Source organism: Acanthaster planci, linkage group LG17, assembly GCF_054643075.1.
Source record: "Acanthaster planci isolate LZ-2023a linkage group LG17, COTS_SCS, whole genome shotgun sequence".
In the NCBI taxonomy this organism is placed as follows: domain Eukaryota; kingdom Metazoa; phylum Echinodermata; class Asteroidea; order Valvatida; family Acanthasteridae; genus Acanthaster; species Acanthaster planci.
Window position 1 is genome coordinate 182,562 of NC_141793.1, and position 12,579 is coordinate 195,140.

General features: G+C 40.7%; 1 protein-coding gene across 2 annotated transcripts in view; it reads right to left on the bottom strand.

Annotated features, from left to right (window-relative positions):
* The window catches only part of LOC110983786 (BMP and activin membrane-bound inhibitor homolog), a 29,366-nt gene that overhangs the window by 4,786 nt on the left and 12,001 nt on the right, over positions 1 to 12,579 (bottom strand). Inside the window, exons 1-2 of one of the 2 annotated variants that reach the window (XM_022243350.2) lie at positions 11,299 to 11,535; positions 8,718 to 9,017 (exon numbers count right to left, since the gene is read on the bottom strand). In XM_022243350.2, coding sequence (XP_022099042.1) covers positions 8,718 to 8,967 — 250 coding nt within the window. In that variant the 5' untranslated portion in view covers positions 8,968 to 9,017; positions 11,299 to 11,535. Of the gene's footprint in view, positions 1 to 8,717; positions 9,018 to 11,298; positions 11,536 to 12,579 lie in introns of those variants that run through there. The other variant, XM_022243348.2, reaches the window with a different exon arrangement.

Genomic DNA, 12,579 nt, shown 5'->3' on the forward strand with positions numbered 1-12,579 from the left:
GAGTCATTCTAGCAAAACCAATCTTCCAGACAGAAATTACAATCGACAAATGTTGATACAGCACACAACTGCCACTCAGGGTAGCCGTTATTCATTAATTTCACAAGTCCTTGTCTGGTCGACGAACTGCCTTTAATTTTCTGTGTCCTTCCATTCCTCCATGGTCCTTCTAATGTCTTACATTGACTAGGCGACACTTCCCTGACGACTATACAAGGGAAACTGAAAAAGTAAATTTGGTTCCCACATCTATGACGTCATGATGTGTTTAATGTTCTTACGTAAACCAGCTCTTCCTTGTATTAACTAACATCAGACAATATTTTTTCAGCATGACAAACTTTCAGTATAACCTTATGCATTTTCTGCTGAAATCATTTCCATATTCGAAATCTTGTATTGTTTTTCCCATTTTCTCTCAAATGGGGAGAGCCTGTAACATGACGACAAACCAATGCTTAAACTGAGTAGAAAACTGAAGTTATACACGTGAGCTGCACATGAACATCAGCACTAGCACTAAATACGTGACACAGACCTTACACATTTCGCCAGCACTACTATTAGTACAGAATCTAGGCCAATGAAAAAATATATTGACACAATTTCAGTGTTTCTTCCTTTCTTTACTAGCGACAAGGGATTGAGTTTGTTACAGCGGCTTGCTTCAACTTTGGCCTAGCTCTCTGTAGCATAAGGGAAGTTATTATTCACATCAACCTACTCTACGGTCATGCGAATTCGAAAGCGCAATCGAATTTACCGCTGTCAAAATTCGACCAAGGTTACAATAAATCTCTGTTCAGGACCAGTTGTTGGCCTTCGGTGAGGTATCTTAACAATTCGGCGTGGTTTTGTTATTGTGCAGGAAGAGAAACCCAACCGAAAAAAACAGACCAACGTTGTTCAGAAAAGACTACAGTCAGGAAAGTTCTTCTAATGCACATAGATTCTCAGTCAGTTCTTTGACTAGGCAAAACTGAAGCAGCCTTTCAACAGTAGGAACTCTTTTGGACGAATTCGCTTTTTCCTGTCTCTATCTTTGGGGAGACGAATTCAGAGAAAACCAAGCCAGGAGCTGTGGTGGTAAAATGATGAATGGCCTGTCATCAGTAATCATCACCATAGTCCAAAAGTTCTTAGAGGAACTCCAACCTCATGCTTTTGAGAGTTCACGCACTTACTTCAGCCATCATCTAGTTGCACCCAGACCATGCCCATCAATCTAACCATTTGGAATTTTGGATTCTTTCAACATTCACAACTTCAAATTAATTTGTGTGGGTGGGTGGGTGTGCGTGTGCTTAACAGCTTCTATAACTGAGGTGCTGCAACCTCTAACTTATATCTCATAAACTTGAATCTTCATCTTTCACGTACATGGTCAGCACACAAATATATTTCTTGCAGCCCATGCGATCGTCTGGTTGGTTGACTCATCTGCTGGTTGGCTACACTGTCCAAGCACTGGGCTGAAACGCCCGGGAGTGTGTGGACACTTGATCCGTGATACGCTCATCTCGGGAATATACATCTCTTCCACTTAATTCCCCTTTCGCTGACTGGCCCAGAGGCACAAATTGTCTCAAGCACATGTACACATCCAGTATCATTGACATTGACAGAAAGTGTCGGCTGGTCTGTTGGCTACGGTGCTTGATCAATCTGACATCTTGGCTCATCTCGGGGGAATAGTGCAGTGAACTATACATTAATCTCCCCAGTTCCCTCGTGATAAATACACAAAATTAGCCGAGATTTGAAGGTTGTAGAGTAGACTAGCTTCAGTCGTTCTAACATTATTGGGGCACGAGCTAGGTCATCAATATTTGTTAAATGGCCTCAAATGTCGAAAGCAGTGAAAAAAGAAAAACCGCGTATTTGAAAACCGTAATGCAAAAAAACCCACGCGTTCTCAAGATGTCAGTATAAACAACAGGATAATTTTTCAGTAATTATGTAATTTGAAAGCTTTATCAGATTCTCCAAATAAAGAATAGAACATGAAATTGTAAACACGCACCTGAAAGTGTATAAACTGATTTTACAGATTAAACATCCGAGTTAAAATTAAGGAAAAAAATCAAATTTAATATGGTCTTGATTATTGTGCCATCTTAAACACGATCTTGTTGAGTTGTTGAGCTGTGTGTCTTGTCACAACACGACCGCCTTTGTTGATAATAACATTAATCCTTGAAATCAGCCTCAACTCCTCTAGTAGGTTTGAAGTACCTATGCTGCACACAGCTCCACCTCCAACATTTTGAACACAAATATTAGTTTTCAGGCAATAATTTATGGCCTACCCCGTCAAAGTATAAGCTTGTTAAGAACCAAGAATACCACGCCGACTTTCTGTTTTCAGTAATACAAACAACGCGGTTGAGTCTGTCACTTTTATGGATATTCAGGACTTGTGTATACAGCGTGGTCTATGCACCACAGGCAGCCCAAGCTCGCATTCAGTCTTGACGCAAGATAAGATATACGGCTTGCGATTACTGCCTTGCCTTACTAGATCACGTTTAAAATCAAGAGCACATTACCGGGAAATAAAATGGAAGTCTCCTAGGTCGAAACAACAATGCATGAAGTGTGGCTTATTTAAAGACCACTTTGAGTGTTACCGCATTGCGAATAGTGGTCTTGACAGGGTGCTAACGATAAAGGCAAAGGGTGGCTCCTCCCGAACCTGTTCAGCTCGTGGAGTGGTGTGCGCTGTATATTTCATGCAAACCAGTAACGTTCGGTCATGTTTCACTTTTTAATGAATGAACTCCCGTACCCATAGATAAAACCGTCTTCACTTTTAATTTCACTTGGGCATAAATTGTATTCCAAACTTTATTGCAAAGCTGATCGCATATTTTTTTGGAAAGTGGCGCGCAACACTGGATCATTTGGCGGGCGATTAGCGCAGTTATGATAGTGAGATTGTTATAATAATATCCCAACAACACATGTTTCTCTACCCAGGGCAGGGGCGAGTTCAACCACGCTAGAACCTCTGACTCAAGCTGGGCAATAAATCACACATAATGGTCCTCACCCTGCCAAGATATAAAACATAAGTCCTGGCTTTCGAGTTGCCTGCAGCGGAGATTGCTATCTCCGCTAGGCCGGGCCAGCCCCTCCGTCTAACCGGGGGGAGGTTCATCGGGACACGCTGGCGTCGTCGCCGCTAGGAATTCCCGGCCTATGTGCCCAGCTCTGCCAACTGCATCTTCGAATGAGTTATTGTAAACTCGTCTCTCTCCTGACCCCCCCCAACAGAAACCAACAAAAAAAATCAATCTAGAAGATTGAAGAAGATGGTTTATGATAAGTCATTCTCTTGATTTTTCTGGGCCCAGGCAATTACCGAGCGCAAGTCGCCTTTGATTAATTGATTCAATTTTGCTGCTTCTATCTTTGGTTCGATATGAACCTGAGCACTAGGAGACAACCCAACGACCAGTTGCTGAGGGATGAAATTAATGGCTTTGGCATATTTGGGTTGCTTGCCAAGCGGACCCTTTACATCATCATCCGCAGCAGTCTCCAGTGACAATTATATTCTCACAAAGATCATAAAAATGGGTATCCTTCCATCACATCCAAACCTTCTATGCTTCTTTAACAGGACATCAGCCTGAGGTTATATTGTGTGAGCCACACATATCTGACTGTGACTGCAAGCAGGAGATGACTTGCAAGGGCAGATGTACTTCTCTTGGCCTGTGTCACGGTGACCGAAGAACAAAAATCTTTATAACCACTTCTTCCAACAGCAGCATAAACAAAGGAAATTAGAACGACTTACAGAGAGTAAACAGTACAGACTGTCAGACTGAGTGGCATCCAGACAGGATATACACAGAGACCAACACAATAAACCGACAAAGAAAATAAAGGGTTTCGTGATTGTTTATGAAATTATGTCAAACTGAATGGGACCAGTCGGACGAGTTGAACAGTCTGCTAAAATGATAATGCCAATATGACATATACATTGATGAGCAAGTGAAACTGTACTCAAATTTAAACGTACCTAAATACAAATTGATGACTAGTAGGGTTGCTAATTGTTTTTAAGCGTTGTGTACAAAAGGAGTGCCAATCTTTCTAAGGTTAGTGTGCTTGTACATACTGATATAAAACCTCCGAACCCTGTGTACTGAACAAAATAAAGATCAAACAGGAAAGCCCCGAGCTTATCAAAGCTCTTCATATCAACTGCTTGAATAAATATTTATTTGACAGCGATACGGTCGAGTGATAGCACTTTTTATCCGCGGCGCATGGGTTCATAGAATCGCCTTACTGGCACCGCGTATACACACGCTACCTCCCCAACCGACGATCAAAGTCTTGTACCCAGTCCACATGTATGGTAATAATTGTTGAAAAAAGCATGGTCCTTCATACAGACAGAATGAAATTGATGAGGCCATTTGGCCTGAACCCAAAAGTACACACGCCTCCAGTGCATGTCAATTTATGGACTTAATTACAGACTATGAAATTAACGAGACACGTCCAACGGCTTTCTCTTAATACCATTCCCGTTCTATAATTTTGATTTTTAATTCATAAACAACTACTGGAATTGCACGGTAAAATTTGCATTATGGTAATTCAGAAACAAAGGAAATTCAAAGATGAACTTTTCGTTTCGTACTGCATTCGTCATATTACAGGAGTGTATTAACGATGGAGGTTGACCAGCCTGTAGAATTAGTACCCATTTTAGCTGTCACATACCTGGTCAGAGTTTAGGTTTTTATTTCAAATGACATTAAAGGCCATTAAAATGAATCAAGACGTTGAATAATTCATCAAAAACACCAGCGACTACGGAGTTTACTTGGCGGTCAGCAGGTGTTGATCGGTCCGTTTATCCCCCGGGGACCGGACATGATGAAAGACAAGACCGCTAGGCAAGGAGACACAAGACGGATTCAGTCTACCGGGACAAACAAGCTATTGAAAGAAACTCTTTACACATTATGGGTGGTGACTGAGTCCAACGATAATCGAGCACGCAATGTCTATCGAAATGAGGTAGTATTTTCATCTCCGTGGTATGTCCGTGGCGTATTTGAGTTTACAATGAAATATTCAGACTAACAAAACAACATCATTCTGATGTGACTTTGCTCCACACATTATAGACTCTTTCCCAGTCCCCCAGTGCCCTTGAGACTCGACCGGAAGTGAGCAAATAACCCAAAGAGGAATTATTCGGAGTTTCTGCAACATCAGGACATATTTGCATTTTCCTCGTTGACAGAACAAAAATGAAATATGCACCGCCAATGAATGTGGTAATATTTGAAAAAAAAATTGGTCAAAATATTCAATAACTTGTTTGAGACAAGACTCGCTGGAACCTTATTAGGAAAACATTCAAAATATGGCGAAGTAAGTTCGCAGTGCCATTTGTGAAAGTTAATCATCTAGCGACGTTGATTATTGTAAACATATCTAACAACAGAACAGTGATACCAGAAGCATTCCTAGAAACTCTAACGTTGATAAGGGTCCCTTACTTTTGGAAGCAGGAACTGCCCTACCAATTGAACGCCTTTGGCGGCCATCTGAGGTCGTCTTTTCCAAATTTAGAATTTGAAAGGGCGGAGGAAAATAGCTAGGCTTGTGAAGTGGTGGCACATTAGAAAGTTTATCATATTTCCAAGGGAGCTATACTGTTGCTTCTTTTCATTTCATTGGTACTTTTCTCTGAATGTTTTGAACATCTTGAAAACCTTAATCTAAGTTCAAACTGTAGTTAATTTCAAAGTCAGTTTTTTTCTCTTCAATTATTTGTCTTTCAAATGACGCGGAGGCCCCCAAAGGAAGAGGGCCCCGTTTTAGGAAGACGTTTACCATAACGTCGAAGTATTGCGACGGAATTTTGCTTAAGTCATTCTCTTCTCCACAAGTTTGCAGAGGGAACAGTGTTGTTGCCTAAAGCTAAAAATAATGTTCATGATCCAAGCAACAAATGGTGTAGACGGAAACCTGCAAGGACACAGCCGGTAAAATAATGCGTAATGACAGACACATCTGGACCAATAAAACAAGTGGCGCCCTTGTGGAAAAAAAAAGAAACAAACACACGCGCTGAACACCCGCACATGGATCATGTACTCAAAAAGACTGGCAAAGCAAAGGGGAAAGTGCAACAGGGACGAGACAAACGACTAAAAAAACCAGTCGAGCAAGCGTTCTTCTGCATCTTGGTAAACTCCAGAGCAACATGGATGACCCTAAGGTCCCTAATATGTCAACTGAGAGCGGTAAGGCCGTCGAGAGAGTAAGCCGTATGCCGACTATCTATGGCCCGCTGTTCATATGACAATGATTACTAAACCAAATGGTACGGATGGCAAGAATGTATGAAAACAACATGCAACTGCTGGAACATTTTACTGAATGACGTGATATAAACATCTACCAAGAGAGGACAGTTATAAAGCGTAGTTAAAGACAGGGTATCCAAAATTCTGATTGGACACAAGTTCAAGAACTCGCCTGAATTGCTCTTCCGGTCCAACCAAAGTACAAACCCCAATTCAAGGATCAGTGACGGCTACAGGCAACTATTCATGTCCCTATTCGCGCTTAACAAAATCATCCACTTTTATTCAACCAAGACCTGATAATTCACAGACTCGAAAGTCATCTTAGGTGATCGAATAACTGGTGTCAACCCGGGTCACTTGAGTCTACCGCTGGGTTATCAAAACTCTATTACGCCAACCGCAGATGACTTGAAAAGATGTGAAGTAGCAAGACATCAAAACCCATCTGGAATTCCACACAGCTCTAGAGGAGAAGCCGACTTGTTCAAAGGCTCAAGTCGTATCTATTCGACGCTTTCATGAGCTCAACTGGGATTTTACTCGCTGTCACATTGGATAAGACTTTGCGGTAACTGATTCCGCACAGCCAACCCAAAATACGCTGGGGTTTACTAGAGCGAATGAATTGGAAATGGAAAATGTAAACCACGTTTCGAAATTCGTATTTAAAAAACAAACAAAACAAGACTAAAAACATAGAGAAGTCACCAACTTCCTCAAGAATTCCCTTTCATTCCCCCACTACTTACTGTCTAAACTTAGACTCAGTCATAAAGAAAAAACCCGGGGATTTATTTATTTCGAGATGCAACACAATTTCTGTAATATTGCATCCGCATCAACAACCACTTAACCCGCCATCTTTGCTATAACAAACCAACATATACCAGCTTTGCCCATAAGTAAGACAGAGACAATGGAAATTTCACGGTCTATGATTAATGAGAAGTAAATCTTTAATATAAGTGGTATGTTGCAAGAAAATCTACACCAGAGTATCTCGGATTCTGTGGCTTTGCCAAATGGCGCCACGGGGATTAATGAATTATCAACAGAAATGGCGCCATCGTAACGCTCAATTTGATATTAATATTACAGTCCAAAATCAACTTCCACTTCCCATTTGCTTAAAAATAAAAACCAGACGTCTCTTTGTCTAGCCAGAGTTTACAGTGTAATTATAGCTTCCTACTTTCGGACAGTTTAGTGGAAAATGTTACTAAAATGATTCAACGATCGACGTACTTTCAGCAACAAATTAATGAAACGCGAGAAAATACTCAGGAAATAAATTGGGAAGATTCATCAAATGTAGGTCTACTTTGTGCTTATCTTAATGTTGTAAGAATCGTGTAGTAATTAGTGTGTTATAAACTTTCCAAAATCATTATCTCCTTCATCCATAACTTTAAGACTTCCTCATTAAGATTGTATTAATTTCTTTTCTAGTTTCATAAGTAGTTTATTGTCAACCGATTGTTCCTGTAATTGTGTGTCTTGGGTTGTATTTGGGTTCAAAGTTTTTCTCTTGGGTTTATCCGTAAATATATATATGTATAAATTGGGTAATAACATGCAAAACGTAAGATAGATCAGCTGAACATGACTGATTCGTTGTTCTATGTTAAAAAATAGCGTAAATCCCTCAACGTTCTGCTGACGTTTCGTTTCGTTTCATTTTAAAAACATTTAAAAAATAAAAATCTAACTGTTCTTTTCTTGCCTTGTATTGTCGCACTTCAATCGATTGAGGGCGCTATGTAAATATCAACAAGTGATAATTTCTTTCGTCAACCATGCAACAGTCGTTAGCTGATTGACCGACACACACCGACTGGCAGTCGGTACTACCAGGCAGTCCCGGCAACGTGGCATGTTTGCGAGCGCTGTTCCCCATATTTCACGGCGGCGTCGATTGTTCTAGGTTAACACGCGCTGTCGGTAAATCATTCACATCAACCAACCAGACGACAGTGGTATGCTGACGGATTAAGCCTGACATGAACACGCTAATCGAAAGGATTTTAAGTTTGATCTTTTACGCAATAAAAACCACCTCCAATGGAATCTAGGGAACAACTTTTGTCCCTCATATAACAGACTCCTCCGTTGTTTAAAAACAAATGATAACGATGAAAAGGGCCTCATTTTTGTGTTACCCTTCCATCACTTTCTTATCGTGTTTCGATACGTTTACTATCAACTACAGTGAAAAATACATGTCAAGTAGATTTGGGTAGCATTTCTCATTGCATCACCCTATATACAGGATGACAACAATCCTCATTTCATTAACAAATCGTTTCGGCATCCACTTCAGGAGTATAATTTAGTATGTTATTTAATGCTATGAAATATCAAACTTACCCAATGTATCAGCACTATTTTTAACCTCTGCTTCGTCTTTAAAGTTGCACATACTTTCAAAGCAACAGGACAGTTCTTGGTATTGCGAGGACGTCTCAGACGGCACATCTGTTGTTCCATTGTTCAAGCGAGATATCTCCTCACATTTCTCCAATGTGATGGATTCGATACAACCATGGAGGTACGGGTCGTTAGTGTTCCCTTTGTGGTCGACCAGGAAGGAATAACACCCGATTTGTGATTTGCACATGTAGTTACTCGATGAACATCTTGGCGAGTTACAGTAACAGTGGACCTCACCTGTAAAACAGGGAAAGTAGAGATAATCACCTCTATGATCGCATCAACTTTCTGACTTAGTTTAGACACTATTTGTCTTTGGATGAAAGAAAGAATTCCAAGAATGATTTGAATGTAACAATGATTTATGGAAAACCTGTCGCACACAGACTCCTGTACGTTGAGATCAAACTACTCACATTCCTGTCTTGAAACTGTAAGAAAAAAAACTGTAAAATGCAATTCATTGTAAACAATTGATCACAATAAATCTTAGCTAGCACCAAGAAGAGAATTATTCCCAATTCCTCAGTTGTGCTGTAATCTAGTTGAGAATTTCTATTCTGAAATCCATACTAAAATACATTTCTGTATTTCAACCGCTGTTGTCTTTCGACAGTGCTACAGGTTGGGCCGTCTGTGTACCATTTTGGTTTCCCAGTATAACATTTTATATGATTTGAATAGTTTCAAATCGACTGGAAAACCTATAAATCTTTGACCAACATTAGCTCAGCTGCATTAACCGGTTAAACTTATGAGGTACAAAATCAAGTGGAGTGTCAGTTTGGTATACCCTTGCCGTCAGCAAGTATGGTCCATAAAGAAGTTATAATGAACATGGAGGTAGACCTCCATGGAATAAAGAGGTGTTTATCACAGGACGGGTTCACCAAAACATCACTTATTTCATGTCTTGTTGAAACAGCTATACTGTTACCCAGTGACGGCATTTTATTTCACGAAGGAGCCAAGCAAAAGCTGGAGCCACTGCTCACTCCCAGCCCTTTTGTCACCAGAAAAGTGATCCTTAACTGTTTTGTTAGCGCAACAATAGAGTGGTGTCTCTGGTTTCTTTGTGCGAAAGAGGACCAGAACAGACAGGCCAACTCACGTACAGATGACACGGTGCTTAGACACTGGGCCGACCATCCAGCCCATTCGACGCACCGTGAACAATGAAACGGGACACGCGAGAATAAAAGACAAGGTAGAGACGCGCTTGCTTGGCTGTCTGCTGGCGCCAAACACGCTTCACTGACTTAACGAGACACCGTCACAAAGTCCTGTCCACACTTTTATGGAGAGACAGACAGCCTAAAATACGAGATACTGAATCTAACCTCCTAGAGAGAAGGCTTTGGGGGAAATAGAAGGTACATTCCGGAGAGCGGTCGGCATCATCTGAAAAGAATCGTGTCCGATAAGTGATATCACAGCGAAGAAAATGACAGCGAAGGAAAACCAAACTATACTGCTTGCTTTGCAACTACTAGTAAACTACCGTTCGGCAATTACTAACCTATTACATTGCCCACGATAAGTATACTAAATTGTTCCGCTTAGGTGATTTCTCATAAGCCCACAGTTTTCAGAGCACCGAAAGGAAACAGCTGTGAGCAGACACTTGGCTTATGCCAGACTGAACACCAATATAAAGGTCAATGATTCGAGTTCACCAAAAAACTCAACCCACGTCAAAAATCCACTCATTTCCCGCTTCCTAAAAATACTAGATTTTTCTTCACAAGAAAGGAACCGAACCTTCCTCGTTGATTTAATCCTTAGATGACTAGAGTGACTTCAGGCTATTAGGAAACTTCCAAGATGTGAACTTCAGAGGAAGTCCACGGGGCAGCTCCCTAATGCTTCATAATCTCCACTCCTTTCGGTACATGGTTTTCTTTCACAAGCAATTTTTCAAAAGCAAATCTTCTCTCTACTACAGTTAGTTTACAAAAACTGAATACGCAAGGGAACCACATCAGACATTCCAGTACAGGTTGCTACTTATTACAATTGAAAGGGGAGTTCCGTTTTGGTGAAATTCAAGAGCGATTTGAGGAACATGGATGATGATATGCCACAAACAACATCCATCAAAGCTACCCAGAACTGTTCACAACACGGAAATCGACAGTAAATCGTCAGTCCACCTAATTAATGACGGTGCACGTCACTGACTACTGTCATTCTCTGCTAAGATTAAAATCCTAATTGGTTTTGATTATCTCTTGAGTCTGTCAATAAATCGCACAGTTGAAAGTTAAGATCCTGTGCAAGAAAGTGCAAGGCAAATACTTATCATGCTAACAATCCATTCCATGCAAGTTCGGCACCTTGAGAAAGTTGGTTTTATATCATTATAGGTTTATGTCAACTCTGCACTTTGAAAACGAGCTGCTTCACAAAACGTAGGTTTTTTGAAACAGGAACGTCTTACATGAAATGATGATGAAACATTTCTGAGAAAACGCCAAGTATTCTGTCTGCCCTGCATCATACTTATATATATCTTCACCTCATTTTCTCTTCCCATACACCATCCAGCGAGGCAAGCGGTCTCCTCGCACCAATCACCGCCGCGTTTTAGACGAGTGAGAACGGACGACGCGCCACGCTGTCGCGGCTTATGTCCCGGCTAACCGACCCCTGTTCACCCGTATACATTTCTGTTGTTATACCTCTGGAAGTCCGCTCACGATAGTTTGTCCAAACTCTTCCCAAATAAGCTCTAATTTACAGCATATTCGGCTCAATATATCACTACTCGTAAGGCCTGATGCGACAAACGCTACCTACTGGAGCTCTGCACGCGCAATAATGATTTTTACCATAATTCGCGACGTTTCATAATTGACAGCCGGCGGGTGTATGTTAAAGATTATAAGACACAATAGAGACTATAAAATATGAGCTGAGTGACGTGGCGACGGACCCAGTCTGACTTTGGACTTCTGAAATAGTGCGAACCACTCCATGGTTTACGAAAACGACTCGTAAATTACAACAACAGTACGGCACATCCTATCGTTGTTAATATTTTTGTTGAAAATAATTGGGTATCCAGTTCGAACATAACTGTGTTTACTGCCGCTTTTTCTTACTCTCCTAGACACGCAGTTCAGCAAAATGTTTTTTTCATTTTTATGATATATGGTACACAAACTGGAAGAATGATAATATTTCTACAATTTGAATCCAGTTATTCCTTGGGTAACTGTCGAAACACCGTCAGGCATTTGGGTCATGGGAACAAATGTGTTCATAATTTAGACCTTAGCGCCTATTTTTAAATTTTGGGGCATTTGAAAACCTTACGCCCTCTTGACACAGTTAGCTTATTATACATCGTGGCCATACAGAGCGAAGCAGTTGTCATTCCATTCAAGATAATTCAATTTTAATTTTTTTCAAAAGAAGTACATGTAGCATGATATAAACTTCATCTATCGAAGGGATATCTCAAATATTGAGGACAAACATTCCACCCAAAACAACGGCATTACGAGCCACAGACAGAATAAATGGTTTTCACTCAAGGTGACAATAAGGGCAAATACTACAAGTAACCTAGAGAACATATCAATCATAACCTAGCATCCACTTACCATTCCCAAAAGGCGCCAAAGAAAGAAAAGGGTTGAGGGCACTACACTCTGAGCGGTGGTCAATTTGACAGCGTTGACAAAAATGGCATTACCGGCTGGTGCTGCACCACGATAATGGTCAGCGTCTGTACTTCATCATGCGGTAAGGTCAAAAAATATTCGCTTCTGTTTATCAGAAAACCAGACATCTA